At 46.5% G+C, this 16,006-nt stretch overlaps 1 protein-coding gene and 1 long non-coding RNA gene across 3 annotated transcripts in view; both read right to left on the reverse strand.

Annotated features, from left to right (window-relative positions):
* The window catches only part of PODXL (podocalyxin like), a 75,554-nt gene extending 73,625 nt beyond the window's left edge, over nucleotides 1–1,929 (reverse strand). The window contains exon 1 of one of the 2 annotated variants that reach the window (XM_073002486.2): nucleotides 1,729–1,929. In XM_073002486.2, the coding sequence (XP_072858587.2) occupies nucleotides 1,729–1,831 (103 nt within the window). In that variant the 5' untranslated portion in view covers nucleotides 1,832–1,929. The remainder of the gene's footprint in view (nucleotides 1–1,728) is intronic. The other variant, XM_073002485.2, reaches the window with a different exon arrangement.
* Nucleotides 1,930–4,304: 2,375 nt separating this feature from the next.
* The window catches only part of LOC140707687 (uncharacterized), a 28,191-nt gene continuing 16,489 nt past the window's right edge, over nucleotides 4,305–16,006 (reverse strand). Inside the window, exons 2-3 of the long non-coding RNA XR_012087870.2 lie at nucleotides 4,758–4,811; nucleotides 4,305–4,501 (exon numbers count right to left, since the gene is read on the reverse strand). This is a non-coding gene — a long non-coding RNA (uncharacterized LOC140707687). The remainder of the gene's footprint in view (nucleotides 4,502–4,757; nucleotides 4,812–16,006) is intronic.

The raw sequence follows: 16,006 nt of genomic DNA on the forward strand, positions 1-16,006 counted from the left end.
GCCAAAAAAACAAACACAAGCAAAGGTAACTCTTGCAGCTTAACAAACATGCAGTTTAAAGCTCAAAGTGCCCGGTGCCCTTCTTAAAATCTTTCTAATCTTTTCTATCGTATGTCCAACACACAAAGTGATTGTTACTGGGTTCATACGGGAAAACTAAAATACAGGACTCTGGGAAAACCCACCTGCCATTGACACAAAGAAAATAAGAGCAGGTGGAGAGAATACAAGTAACTCCGGCTACCAAACAGCTGCATTCCATACACCTGCACAGAATACTTTTAAAATCATTCCCTTTTGGGGACTACAGGTCCCAGAATTCCACAGCCAGATGGGGATTCTGGGAGTTCCCATCCAAAACAAAAAGTTTTAAAAAGTGAGTTTTTCAACATTTTTCACCTGCAAAGCAGTAACAGCTACATAGGGAACGACCAGCAGCTTATTTCACATGCGTGCAACACAACCCAGAACATCATCCACTTGGTGCTGAGCTGCACCAATCAAGCAGAGATGCTGGTAAGAAGCAGGCGAGCCAGTGCCGAATCTCACCCGTAGGTAAAGTTTGGCAAAGTGTCCCCAGGTTTGTTATGCCCTGCAGAACCTTTTCTTTTGCATTTTTTAAAATCTTGATTTTTTCCCCTCAAGGGATAGTAAAGCCATCAGTGTTAGTTTACCCGGCAGGCTGGTTTTATATCTTAAAAAACAATAACAACAGAATAACACCTCTCTTTCAACCCCTCAATCCAGTAGTACATTCAGAAAGTGAAGGGTGCAAAAGTTAAATGAAGACTCTAAAGGACTGGGTGTAAAATGCATGGTACCCATGTGGACCAGCAGCAAACTGGAAAAGGAAAGTGCATCTTCTGAGAATCTTTGGGACATCCTAAGACCGCAACCCCCCCATTTGGGGGGGGGGGCTCATTCATTACGATTTTCCGGCCAGGCCCCTCTGTTGGGGAAGGGAAAAGGGGACTCAAACCTGCCAGAATAGTGTTTTGTTTCAGTTGGAAACACTGCCTCTAAGACTAGTTTTTTTTGGGGGGGGGCTCTGGATACCAATCCTCAAGGCAGAGTGGGACCCCCTATTCCCCATGCTCAGGAGCACCCTTCTTGACCGCTCCTTCCAACCGCTTCTTGCCCAAACTTCCTATCTAGGGGAGCCCCCCTCTGATCCCCGAAACCTTGGGTGTCAGAATTCGCAGCCAGGACCCGAGAGCTTTGGATCAATCCAAGCGCTTTCCCACCTGCTGAAATCCACCCCTCTGTGTGCGACTCTCACCCCGGGGGTGGAGGATCAATCCACCCATGGAGGAAGGAGACCCTTGAACGAGTCCAGCTCGATTTGAACTCAGACCCCGGTGCCAAAGTGGGGTCCAGATTTCTCTTCCACTTGCTGGGAAGCCCACATACATGACTCACGGCCAGTTCAGAGAGGGTCACCCTCAACATTTAAGAGTGAGATGCCCCCCACTCTGTCCTGGTCCAGGAGCCCCCACCCTCCCTTGCCGGGGAGGGGGGGCAAACAGACCCCCGCGCATCCCAAGCCAGCTTTTTCTCCCACGCTTCTCAGCACCTGCAAGCCGGAGAGAGAGGCATCCCCTTCCCCCAGAATTGGTGCTTTCTCTTAAAATTAAAGGGGGGGGTCTGTCCTCGAAGGACCCCTTGTGCCTCTGTCCCCCTCCCAAAAGACAGCCGCCCCCCCTCCGAGCCGGGACCCGCGCCTCTTACCGCAGCCGCAGGAGAGGCCCGCCACCAGCACCAGCGCCAGCCGCAGCGCGGAGCGCATGGCGCCGGCCGCCCCCTCGCCGCCTCTCGCGTGGCCTCTGCGCATGGGAAGAGCGCGGCGCCAGGTCCGATCCTGAGGAGCGGGACGGGGGGGGGGGGTCCGGGGTGAGAGTTTTCAGGGAGATCCAAGGCTCTTCTCTCCCCCCCCCCCCTTTCCCCACCCCAGAGAAAGTCCTTCGGAGGAGAGAGTCCGGCAGGGCGCGCGTCGAGGGCGCGCAGAGAGATGCCCCCAAGCCTGCGCCGATCCTCCGGCTTCCCTTCCTCGGAGGGGCGGCGGATCGGAGTCCTTCTTGGGGGGGGGAGGAGATCGAGGGTTGTTTTTATTCCGTCTCCTGGTTCTCCGGGGCGCGCGGGGGGGGGATTGGAGGCAAGCGATGTGCGGACGCGAAGCCCCCTCTCCGGACGCGCTTTTGTCCCGCTCGGCGCCGCCGAAGAGGCTCCCCGGGCGCGCTTCCGCAGGGCTGGCGGCCAAGCCCGAGCGCCTCCGCCGCCTCCGGACACCCGCGCTGCCCAGAGCCCTGCCCGCGCTCCCGGCGATGCTCCTCCGGCGGCCGCTGCCGGCACTCCAGTCCCGCAAGGCGAGGCGATGTCCGGGGAGCCGAGCGAGCGGGGCGCGCGGGCAGGGCTGGCCGGGGATCGGGGGGGGGGGGGGAGGTGGGTGGGAACTTGGCGCTGCTCAGCCAATGGCCGCTGCCTCGGGGCCTTCCTCTTTCTCCTCCTCCTCCTCCTCCTCCCCATCTCCCCCTCCCGCCTCCCTGACTGGCTGGAGGGTTCCCTCCCGCGGCCATGGGGCAGCGCCGCGGTCTCTCCAAAGGGCTCCCACCACCTCCCCACTGGATAACCTGCCCGGATGGGGATGGGGATCGGGGGGGGGGGGAGGGAGGCGGGACTCGGGTAAACTTTCCAAGGGGGGGGAGGGTGATGATGGTTAAAATTTTAGATTTACTTCCATGGAAGGTGCCCTCCCTGTCCCGCTGAGATGGGAGGCAGTCCTGTTCCAACCAAGGGGGGGGGGCTTCTGAGCCTGCCTATTTATTTATTTATTTATTTATTTATTTATTTATTTATTTATTTATTTATTTATTTATTTATTTAACTGCGCTTATGTGCCGCCCATTTAGACATAGTCTACTCTGGGCGGCTCACAAAACACAGAATAAAAGCAATTAACTATGAAATAACAATTCCCAACGTCGCCAGCCTGCATTGGCAGCAGGAAAAGAGGCAGCTCAAGCAAGCATCCGATGGATGGACTCCCTAAAAAGGAAGCCCCAAGCTTGAGTTCACAAGAGCCTGAGTGGGACTGTTGAGGACAGGAGAGTTTGGGCATCATCCTTCATGGTGTTATGTACTGTTACGTTGCCTCCAACCGACGACGACCCTATGAATGAGCCATCTCCAAAATGCCCCTGGTTTGGCTGTTTTCGGGACTGCCTCTTTGCCTCGGCCTGCTGGACAAGGGTCTCTTCAAATTGGGAGAGGCCGTGATGCACTGCCTGCCTCCAGGCTGAGCACTCAGAGGTCAAGGTTTCCCATCAGTTGAGGTCCATTCCTCTTTTACTACAAGCTTGCTTAAGGCTGTCTTAACGTGAATTGTTTAGTTAATTTTGCACTGCAAATAAGGCAGACTTTCTGCCGGTGATGCTCTTATTTAAACTGCTGAAACTGTAACTGAATTGTGTGAATGTTACAATGTATTATATTTTAATGTTGGTTATTGCTTTTTTAAATCTTTATCTTGTTTTTGTGAACTACTTTGAGCACAAGTATTACTTTGAGAAGGCAAGATTCCCTTGTAAAGACAATACTGCAGGGAAAAGCTGAAGACAGCAGGAAAAGAGGAAGACCAAATAGCAGATGGATTGACTCCCTAAAGAAACCACAAGCTTGAGTTTGCAAGAGTTGAGGAGAGCAGTTAAGGACCGGACATTCTGCAGACCACTCATTCATAGGATTGCTGTAAATCGGAGGGGACTTGACAGCAAGAAATAAACAAAGAACAGCTTCTATTTAGTGTGTCTTGGATATTTTTTGACCCAGAAGAATTCCAATGGGTTCAACAGGAGTGTCATAGTTAGACCTTCATATAATACAGTTTTTACATTTTCTGAATGCAGTGAGAATCCCATCGTCTGCCCAAAAGGCACACACACACACACAAAATCCCAATCAGATAAACTGGCTTCTTTGTGTCCTGGTTCGACAACATGGGGCAGTTTTTTTAACCCAGGATGTGACATTGGTTATGATTAAAATTGCCCAACAGCAAACATGTTATACATTTGACGGGAGAATTTGTCTCCCAGTTGTATTTTGCTGGTTAAAAAAGAACACGAAAGTCAAAATGGTACATGCCCAGGGCTGAAATTGGGTGACAATCTTTGTCTTTCTTGACGTGTGCAGGTTGCAGAGTGGCTCTCTTGTGAGTCTAGGACTTTGTGAACTATGTAACAACAGCTGGGAACCTAAAACGTCTTGTTCTGGTGCACAAGAGTGAAAAAAAAAATCAATAGTCCAAAGAAGGCAATATCATTTTAGCTTCATTGTATGATCAAACTGCATTTCTTAATGGCGAGTCAGTTGAGCCGAACATTTTAATTATGCCCTTCAGTATCACAGACATATTCAGCATTGACAACAGTGCCCTTGAGCTGCGTCCCTTGGCTAAGAGGGTAACCCTTCTCTGTGGAAATGAAGGCAGCTGATTCTTTGACATCTGGAAAATAACAGGATAGACGGGGAGCATTTCAGTGTATTGGGAAAAATCGGTTAAAAAAGAGTTTCTAGGAATTTGGTTATTCCTTTTATTTAGCAGAGTATAAGGTGGCAACAAGAAGAACACAGAAATGTGAAGAAATCATTCCGGTCTCATCAGATACCACCCTCCCTATATTTTACATGAATTAGCACTTTGTATGGAAAAAAATCACTCTAGAAACATTAAAAGTAATAAAAAAGATATATTTACTTACAGTTACCATCTGTTGTTGCAGTCAGAAGAAAATGGAGGAAATTGAGTCTCCAGGCTGTTTGAAAGATGGTCAGAGGAAGGGAAAAAAAGGGGCTAGCAATAAAACAATGGAAGCAAAAATAAGCAGGAGGCTTACCTCAAATGTCGGAAGTGGGAAAAGAACTTTAACAATTGTTAGTATCAAAGGACAATCATTTTAGGCTGTAAAGCACCCTTCCCACTGATACCCAGTGTTAGTGCGTGCAAGGCTGTTATTATCCCAACACAGTGTCCCTAGAAATGGGAAAGATCGGACACTCTTGGGAACAGCAGCATAGAAATAAAACAAATAAAATAACAACATCCCTAGAGATGGGAAAGATTGGATGCATGCAAAATCTCCGTGTATCCCCCAGTTCCTTACACAGTTGACTGCTTCTAAGTTATAAATGGTTTTGATCCAAGCTATTTTAAGGATTACCTCTCTCATTATGAGTCTGCTCGGGACTTAAGAATATCAAAAGATGCCTCGGTTCCACCACCGTCACAGATGTGTTTGGTGGGCACAGAGGAGAGGGCCTTCTCTGTTGCTGCCTCCACTGGAAGCCAGGCTGGCCCTATCTTTGATGTCCTTCCATAAGCAGGTAAAAGGTAAAGGTAAAGGTTCCCCTTGACAATTTTTGTCCAGTCGTGTCCGACTCTAGGGGGCGGCGCTCATCCCGCTCTTCAAGCCATAGAGCCAGCGTTTGTCCGAAGACAATCTTTCCGTGGTCACATGGCCAGTGTGATTTAGACACGGAACCCATAAGCAGGCCAAGACCTTTATCTTCAGACAAGCTTTCCTGAGTGGGTTTTTTTGTAATGGATTGTTATACATTACTTGTTCTGAATATGATTTTAATATTGCTTTTGTTTACTGTTTCTCAGAGTCTTATTGTTTGATCCTTTTTAATATTTGTATACTTACTGTTTTTCGCTTTTGATGTTGCCTTTTAATGATATAAGCCGCTTTTGCACACTCATTATTTTTACCTTTAAATATTGTCTTTTAATGATGTCCGGTCACCTTGGGTCCCTTTTAAGGAGCAAGGTGATATTAAAAAAATTAAATAAATAAGTAACACTCCTGGCTGAAAAGAAGACGGCACAAAACAGGGCTAACCGCCTTGCTAGAAGCCTCTGGAAAACTTGGCTGGTCATTTCAGTTATCGTATTTTTCCGTGTATGAGACTATATTTTTGTCTAAAATTTTTAGGCTAAAAATTGAGGGTCGTCTTATACACAGAAGTAAGCTGAGGAGAGTACAAAAATAAGTGGAGGGGAAAGCAGGGATCAAATTGTTCCTGCAGGGCTTTGATCCCTGCTTTCCCCTCCACTTGCTAATCCTTAGCAAAAGGAAAGCAGGGATTAAAGCGCTGCAGGATCGCTTTGATCCTTGCTTTCCCCTCTGCTTGCTAAATCCCATGGGGCTTAACAAAAGGAGGGGGGAAAGAATCAAAACAATCCTGTGGCTGTATAAGGGGGAAAGGCATCAAAATGATTGTGCAGTTGTGGAATTGCTTTGATCCCTTTCCCCCTCCTTTTGCTAAGCCCCACAGGGCTTAGCATGAAGGAAGAAAGCAGGAATCAAAGTGATCCTGCAGTGCTTTGCTCCCTTTCCCCCTACACTTGCTAAGCTCCATTTAGGTTTCTTAATTTTGGGTTAGAAAAGTGGGGGGCGTCATACATGCGGAAGTTTTATACATGGAAAAATATGGTAATTCAGGGTATACGGATCTGTCCTAGTGAAAAGTTGACCATTTCTAATGCAAGCCATCATTCCTTATTTAAATGGCTTTAAAAGGGGATTCAGTAAACGCACAATGGGAGAAAAGATCGCAGAACACAAATTATGCAAAATAGGACTCTTTCCATGGTGCATCCATAGCACCTCTTCCACTTCTAAGTTCCACAAAGTTTTAAGGACAGAAAAGAAAAAGAAAAATGGATAAAAATCCAAACTCTTGTCCTAGAATTCCCAGACCTGTACCTCCATCCGCCTCCTTAGCTGAGAAGCAGCCTGACCAGCCTTCTACACATTCTGGTGAAATGAACAACTGGATGCCATGTTAGGCCCATGGCTGACCAGCTTTCTGAATCAGGCCCATTGTGTTCCAAGTTCTGCCATATTGTGATGGAATGATTCATCCAGATGTTGACAGCCTTCTTTTCAAGCGATGCCTCTGGTACCAGTTTGGAGTAAATGGATATTGAATCGGATGTGTCGTTTATCCAGTGGTGGGCACGTGACATGTTCTGTGTGTAGCCCAGGACTTCACAATGAAAACAAAAAAAAAAATCCTGCTGCTATAGTTTTTCCTTGGAAAAAAATGTATTGTAGATTTCTTAAAAAGAAGCGGTTCTCCAAAATGGTAGGCACCAACTCTGTTTTAATGGGTGGCATCAAAGTTGTAACTTTTTCCTCTCCAAAATGAATATCCCTAGAAAGCACAATTGAATGCCTAAGAAATGCATAATTCACTGCAATGTGCTCAATTATTGTAATAGTTTTAGTTGCTTTTTCTTCTGCCGTACAAAAAAGGATACAATATGAGAAATGTGTGCACTGTTAAACGGACAAGCGTTAAAATAGTAAGTAAAAATAACTTCCAAATAAAGGTTAGAATTTCTCTAAATATAATTTTACACGATAATTTTCCATTCGTCTCTCACCGGGAGAACAGCTGTGTAGAAATAAAACAAATAAAATAATACATCCATGGCACTGCGGTGCAATTCTGCAGCTGCAGAATTCTAAGTTCCACTAAGTTTATTTATCATTTATTTATTTAAAATATTTCTATCCTGCCTTTTCCCTCAAAAGGACCCTAAGGTGGCTTACATCATTAAAACAGTATTTATAAGCTAAAAGCAGTAAGAGAATTTTGTTAGTATATTAAAATAGTAACTAAGATCAATATTTAAACACATTGAAAATAACATAACTCAACCATCCATTGAAAACCCCTCTTGCACGACCAGTTCAGTGAGGTTTAATCCCAGTTGAGTGGGTACAGGATCACAACCTTGTTTATTTATTTACTGGGGTTCTCTCCCCAGTGCAATTCTGTACATGTCTAATGTGAAGTAAGTTTAGTGGATTTATGTCTTCGTGATGTGACCAAGCGCTGTCTTACTCTGCAGGCCGCCCGGTCCAACTCCACCAACAGAACAGGATGTGAGATGGGTGTTGGACTGGTCAAAAAGGAGTACTGTCTTGTCTCAGTGGTTTTCATCCTTCGGTTTTCCAGTTGTTTTGGACTCTGTCTCCCAGAATCCTTGGCCATTGGCTAAGTCGTCTGGGGCTTCTCGGAGCTGAAATCCAAAACATCTGGAAAGCAAAAGCTGGTTCCAACCTTGGGTCCCCAGATGTTCTTGGATAAAACTCCCAAAAGCCTTCACCCCTAATTGTGGTGGGTCGGACTTCTGGGAGTTGTAGTCCAAGAACATCTGGGGAGTCAAGATTGGGAGGGGGCCAGGCGGAGTTCCACCGGGAGCCGGTTCCACAGAGTCAGCACAGAAGGCCTAAGCTCAGAGAGGATTTTTGTGAAGCCATATGGGTCTCTCTTTTTATTTTGCTGTCTCCCATCTTGTATTCTTATTGGGATTGTTTCTCATTGTGTCTTTAGAATTTCCTGTTTCAGAAACTCCCACCCATCTTGGACTCCTTTTCCTGTTAGGATTTCCTGCCATGGGACCAGATCTATCATTGTTCTGATTTTATTAAAATTGGGTTTCCCAAAGTCCAGTGTATCCATTCAGTTACACTCCGTGTTTGTTTCTTTCGAAATCAAGAAAAGTAGAAAATGGTGAACCCTCCCCCAACTCCGAATTCCTCTTGCTGCCACTTCTCCCACCGAGTCACCTCTGTTGGTTAGGATCAGGCCCAGGACAGCTAATCCTCTGGTTTCTTTCTCCCCGTTTTTCAAAAGTTAAATGTCATTATCCTGTTTTGATCCTTGTTGGGTATCTTTATGATCTATTTCGTGGTTGCTGTGATGTGCTTGTCCCTCAACTTGTGGCAACCCCCACGAAGGAGTGGTCTTCAAAATGTCCTGTCCTCCAATTATTATTTTTTAATTCATGAATTTATTTCTCTCCATTGGAGACCCAAGGCGGCTCACGACCTTTAAAACATCAAATTTGAAAACACTGCCCTGCCCGGCTCTTGCAAACTCAGGTCTGTGGCTTCCTTTAGGGAGCCAATCCATCCATCTATTTAGGGATCCCAAAATGTCTAAAAAGGGACACGGGTGGCGCTGCAGGTTAAACCACAGAAGCCTCTGAGCTGCAAGGTCAGAAGGCCGGCCGTTGTAAGATCGAATCCACGCGATGGAGTGAGCGCCCGTCACTTGTCCCAGCTCCTGCCAACCTAGCTGTTCGAAAGCATGTCGAAATGTGAGTAGATAAATAGGTACCACCTCAGTGGGAAGGTCACGGCGTTCCATGTCTAGTCGCGCTGGCCACGTGACCATGGAAACTGTCAACGGACAAACGCTGGCTCTACGGGGATGAGCACCGTCCCCTAGAGTCGGACACGACTGGGCTAAATGTCAAGGGGAACCTTTACCTTTACCTAAAATGTCTAAAATCAACCTTGTGGTGGAGGATTTGGGAATCTCCTTTTTGGGTGTGTCCATAAGCTATTTTTGCATATTTCAGGGCCAGCTTTCCTAATCGGGGGGGGGGGGGTTGTTAAAGCAATTACTTCAGGTGGCATGTGCCAAAGGATACTCTTGAACTCTTTGAACCAGGGATGAGGGGGCTGGAGTTGTGGGGTTCACTGTCATGTTGGACTTAAGTTGCACCAGCAACTCGATCCGGACTCGATTCACGAAACACCCCCCCTTTCTTTTTGGTCGAAAAAACTTGTTTTTAATAGGGACTCCGACTTGGGACTTGGTCCGAAAGGCAGACTCAGACTTTGCATTCAGACCCAAAGGCTTGTCGACATCCTTGCTTGAAACTAACACGTCCTTCTCATGTGTGTGTGTGTGTGGGGGGGGACACCCCTGCCTTCTCTCGAGTGTGGAAATAAAACTCAGCTGTCACTCCAGTTTCTTTCCATACATGAAGGGTGGAGAGTGGACATCCTTCGTGTCAGGCATCAAAACCTCATGGGATGTTCCCAGCCTGCTTTCCAGTTCCTGCCTTTTCCGTCCTGAAATCGATTCCAAAGATAAATTCAAGGTGAGCAGTTTCCACACAGAAGCGGTGTTTGTTTACCAGAGCGCCGAGGCGCCTGCCGTCAACTTCAGCCGGCGTGAGAGGATCGCTCTGGGACTGGCTGCAGGAAGGCGGAGGGCATCATCTGTCAAAGCTTTCAGATGGGAGACCCTAGAAGCTGTCATTTCTTTCCCCAGGTGCAGAAGCTCAGAGGCCTGTTTGACTTTTAATTTCCTTTACTAGAAGAGTACTAGATCTCCCCGGGTCATATTTGCTTGGACGGGTTTCAGCGAGCACAAGACTGAAGATGGAAGCAGAGTCCTGGGACGTGTCTCGCCCTCAAAGTTTGCAACTTTGGCTCATCTTGACAGGTTGAGGAGGTGTCGGCGCCTTCCCTGAGGAAAGAGGAAGTGGTACGGCCCCTTCTTGGTAGCAGGGGAACATGGGGATCTATAGACTTGGACAATAATCCGGCAGGGATGGGGACTCAAGGCACAAGACTTGTTATCAAGTTCGACTTAAGTCCTACTTAAGTCTGACTTGTTTTCAAGTTGGACTTAAGTCATACTTAAGTGACTTGACTCAGGTTTTTTTTCCCCAATGACTCAGATGTGACTCACCATTTGGAACCCACCCACCTGGCCTTTTTTCCCTGGGGAAAACAGCTTGTTTTTAATAGGGACTCAGACCTGAGTCTTGGGGACTTCATACCAAAGACTTGGACCCAAAGATTTGCCAATACCCCTGTTATTGGGTGGTCTCATCTTTGCCATTAAGGTGACTGAGTGTTGTAGCTACACGGTTTCTCAATGAAATTAAGAATCAAGGTCTAGAGTGCGGGAAGCCATGATCTTCCAGATGTCGTGGGACTCCAGCAGCCCCAGCCAAGATGACTGGCAGTTATAATCAAGCAATATCCTCAGGACCACAGGTTCTCCAAACCTGATTTAGATCATTAACCACTTCTCTGATAATTGTCAATCCTCTTGGATGTCTTCTCAGCTGTGTTTTGAGGTCAACAGCTGTGCTGTCCTCTTACACAGCCTTTCCTGGGTTAGGGACCCAGTGCAATAATTTCACTGTTGGAGTTTTACCTGTAACCTTGCATGCTATCTGTGGTTTGTGTGACTGGGAGGGACTCTTCTTGACTGGGTTGATGGTCTACCTAGCACTAACCAATCATTCCTTCCAGCCTTTGATTTCCAAGAGAGCCCCGCCTCTCTCCTCAGTGTTCTTCCTCTCTCTTTCCTCTGTTGGTGGCAGTTGTTTGTTTGCTGTTGATCTGCCCAGCTGGTTGCTAAGTAGGAATGCAATAAGGAAAGCAGCACAAACAAGTCTGTAATTTCCAGCAACTGTAAGTCATGTTTTTATTCCTACTTCTACAAATGTCTCAGAGTGAATTGATGAGACTTTAAATGCCAGTGAATGATAAAAGGGGTGGACTCTCTGGGGAACTTGTAGCTATTCTCCTCTGTGAGTCTCTGTACCTCTACTGCATAGCAATAGGAATTTTACCAAAAATTCAAAACTCTGCAACATTCACCTTTATTTATCAGAATAACTTTATCTGAACAAGTGGTGCTGGAGGGGGGCCCAAGCCCACCCCATGAGTTGCTCCAAAGTTTCCCTAATAATGTCCTTTGACACCAGCTCTGTATCAATGGGAGAGGTTACACCCTGAGATTTGGGGTAGAATATCACCAGTGTGCTGCTGATACTTGGCACTATCCTTTTCCCCCCATCCAAATTTCTTTGAACTGCAGAGCTGGAAGGGATCCCATAGAATCTTTAAGAGATTCATATACCTGCCAGAGCTAGCCTGGTCGTGTTTTTGGGTGCCCATTGAAAACTCTGGGCCAGACCTCTTACAACAGGCAGCAACCGAGTACAGCATCTGCCCCCGGGACAAAGGGCTACAAAAATAAACCTTGCTCTTAGGGATAGGATCAGAAAGTCAGGGGGGAAATGCTGATAATATCAGTGCTCAACCGAAAACTTCAAAAATAAATAGAAGATCCTTGTGTCATTCCAGCAAACTTTGGGGAGAGGAAAAATGTTTTTCTTTAATTCCAGAGCTTAAAAGTGATACGTTTCAGGGGGGAGGGGGAGAGAGTCTCTGTTAGGAATTGGTGAATTTTATTTTTGCTTGGGTCTGTGTTTATTGGCTTTTAATTGAGCTCCTTCTTATTTATTTATTTATTTATTTATTTGTTTGTTTGTTTGTTTGTTTGTTTGTTTGTTTGTTTGTTTTATACCCCGCCTATCTGGACCAGTGGACCACTCTAGGCGGCTTCTTCCATGTCCAGAGATTGCTTATGACTCCAGGGGTTCACGGGGGCAGTAAATCTGGTCTGAGTTTCAGTATGAACTTTGCAGGAAGCATCCGAACTGCTGAAGCTACAGGATTTGGTACTATGGATAGCTCTTGGAAAGTTCGGATAAAAACCCCAGAGGGCCTTCTCTGCCCCTACAAACTTGAGGTCAACAGCCTCTACTGATTGTGCCGTTTAGATTGCACAGTTTTCAATGGCCAGTTGCCCAGAGATGCTTTCTGGAGGAGTTACTGAGATGGAATAAAGGGAAACATATGGCTCCCAGCAAGAGATGGGGATGAAGCACCACAATGGGGCTTCATTGTGGTTTGTGGGTCGTCAAACTTGAAGCCACACGAACCACAAATCAATTTGTTGGTGCGTTGGGTCCTTTTTTTTTTAGACAGCCCCTGAGGTTTTGTAGGATCATCATCATCATCATCATCATCATCAAAAGGCCGGGCCAGGCATAGAAAGAGGGGAAAACCCAACCCAAGCCATCCACCAGTCCTGGGAGTGGGTTTCCCTTCTGGTAGGCTTTCGAAGCCGCCAGAAGAGAAAATCCTTCTCTGCTTATACCCCTGAGAAACAGCTGATCCGTGGGGCATAAGCAGATAGGGAGCAAAGGGACATATATAAAAGGGTTATAATCGTTGCTTCCTATTTGTCGGGGTTTCTGGACTCCAAGAATACGAAGCGACAGATATCTCTGACAAATCAGGGATATTTGTTGAAAATCTTGATTCGTTTTTATATTCATCCCCATGTCTGCTCCCAACCTAGATGTCCGTACTAGGGACATTTACCCATATGGGGTCCAGTGAGTGAACAGGGTTTGGGCTGGGCTGCCAGGAAACTCTGCCCAGGGAAAACCAGCTTGTGACTCGCATATCTTTTACGTAATCTATTTGTGCCTGGAACTTTATACCCAAGGGTCATAAAAGGGGGGGGGGGGACCCAAAACAAGATCTGTACATTGTCAACATCCTGGAATCCAAGGTGGGGCTGGGATCCAGGCCTCAGCTCATTTAAGTGCCTGTCTGAACTCCCCAGTAATCCTATGTTATTGAATGTCATCACCTCCCCACTTAGGGCAATGGGGCCTAAAGTAATAATGTTTGGAATTCACAGGCAGGATTAAGGGAGGAAGACGATCACAAGAGAACATCGCTCTTTCTGCTCCCCACCTTGGGCAGAGAGCAAAAAAGAGAGGAAGAATTCCAGACAGTCAGGATAACCCAAGAGCTATCAGTGCAGGTGGGAGAATGGCTGGACATCTCTAGGATGACGTTAGGGTGATGGATTTCCCCAACTTTGCAAGGGGAAGGAAGCCTCCTAAGTATGTCACAAAGTGGGAGGGGAGGCCTTCCAGTGGAAGAAAAAGAAAATAAATCAATGTTTGCCTACATTCATTATTTGGGACTGCCTTTTCCAAGAATATAATTCAGGGTCAAACTCATTTTTTAAGGAATGTCTTCCAAGAGATTGGATTTTCCTAGCTCAGCCTTCTTGCAGGAGTACATAGTCTAAATGTTTGGTATTTGTGTGTGTGTATGCTTCATTCTCAATCACGTCAGGCAAAATCTCCTGTATGGAGAAATTAGTGCAGGGAAAACACCTCAGAGGGAGACCGCAGCTGCAATACAAGGAGATCTGCAAGCGGGATCTGAAGGCTTAGGAATGGACCTCAACAGATAGGAAATCCTGACCTCTGAGCGTTCAGCCTGGAGGCAGGCGTTGCATCACAGCCTCTCCCAATTTGAAGAGACCCTTGTCCAGCAGGCCGAGGCAAAGAGGCCGTCCCGAAACCAGCAAAACCAGGGAGCTGGACAGGGGACAGATTGTATTTGTCTTCAGCATGGAAGGGATGGTCACTCTCGAACTGGCCTTCTCAGCCACACACTATACGCTGTTCCAAGACCTCCATTCAGAGCACGTTACCCTAGTTTCTCGAGACTGAAGGATGCCTAATCTATCTAATCAGGCAAAATCCAAAGGAAGCAAGCCAAACAAGACAAAAACTTTGTGGCACCTTAAAGACGATTTATTATGTTTTAACGGAAGGCTGTCATAGACACGTCCACTTCGTCCGACATATGGAAACAGAATGAAATGTTGAATGAAATAGCCGTTTCACAAGTAGAACATTCTAAATATTCACTGGTTCTTGTGTGTATAGTAGATCTGCACTTTCTTTTTTCATATGTCTGATGAAGTGGATGCGTCCATGAAAGCTTATACAGTATTAAAATATAATAGTCTTTATGGTGCCATCTGTTTTTTGCTTTGTCTTATTTGGTTTGTTTCCTTTGGATTTTGTCTGATATGCTTGCACAGGCTAACATGGCTACCTCCTCCAAAAAGTCTAGATTTTGTCAAAAGTTTGACAAAAAGTTAGTATAAGCTAAGCAGCATTGGGGCCGGTTAGGACTTGGATGTGAGACTACCGGACGATGCTAGAGATCTCCGGGTCTAAGAAACCTGGCAGTGGCTGTTGGTCAGAGTTTGCCCTAGTGGGTCTAGATAAACATAGAACTCAACTCCATATAAAGCAGCTTCTGACTTCCCTCTGCATATGGAGAGCAGCTGAGTTCAGATACTAAACTGGCCAGTGAGCGAGAAACAGCAATACAGCTGTGTTTTGAATTGACATAAACAGAACTCCCTTAATGAAAATCCAGTGCGCTCGTGCGTGGGGCAGGTCAAATCAGATGAAAGTCAACCTGGAAAACAACTTTGTGGCTTGCACAGGACCTTTTAAAAATATCAGTTGAGTATTTTTGGGTTACCAGCAGTGTCAACAAACCGATCCTCAATTCCCCACCATAGATGAGCGTGTTGACATGGCCTTGAGAGCACCCTGCTCTCTTTCTGTCCCCCCGGCATGAATTCCACAATGCTTTAAGAGATCTCAGGGGCGAAGGATACAGTCCAGATAGCCAAGCGATGAAAGCTGAAATCCTACAGTGTGGTTGAACCACTGCCATTCTTGGGATGGTGTAGTGGACAGGACTTGGACTCTGGAGACGCGGGTTTGAATCCCTGTTCAGCCATGGAAACTGACTGGGGGGGAATGGAACTGGTAAAACCACTCCTAAAATATCTCACTTAACCATGGAAGCCCTATGAGGGTCACTGTAAGGGGGTTCCAACTTGACAGAACACAACAACAACATATAAAGCAAAGCAAAGCAAAGCGTGCTGCTTATATACCACCCCATAGCACTTCAAGCACTCTCTGAATGGTTTACAAGTTAATTATGCAGGCTACACATCCCCCCCCCAACGAGCTGGGTACTCATTTTACCGACCTCGGAAGGATAGAAGGTTGAGTCAACCTTGAGCCGGCTACCTGGGATTGAACTCCGGGTCGTGAGCACAGTTTTGGCTGCAGTACAGCATGGGCTCCATGACCACTGCAGATGGTGACAGCAGCCCCGAAATTAAAAGACACCTGCTTCTCGGGAGGAAAGCGATGACAAACCTTGACAGCATCTTAAAAAGCAGAGACATCACCTTGCCAACAAAAGTCCGTATAGTCAAAGCTATGTTTTTTCCTGTAGTGACGTATGGAAGTGAGAGCTGGACCATAAAGAAAGCAGACCGCCGAAGAATTGATGCTTTTGAATGGTGGTGTTGGAGGAGGCTCTTCAGAGTCCCCTGGATTGCAAGGAGAACAAACCTATCCATTCTGAAGGAAATCAACCCTGAGTGCTCACTGGAAGGACAGATCCTGAAGCGGAGGCTCCAATAC

The sequence above is a fragment of the Pogona vitticeps genome, chromosome 5 (genome assembly GCF_051106095.1).
Source record: "Pogona vitticeps strain Pit_001003342236 chromosome 5, PviZW2.1, whole genome shotgun sequence".
In the NCBI taxonomy this organism is placed as follows: Eukaryota; Metazoa; Chordata; class Lepidosauria; order Squamata; family Agamidae; genus Pogona; species Pogona vitticeps.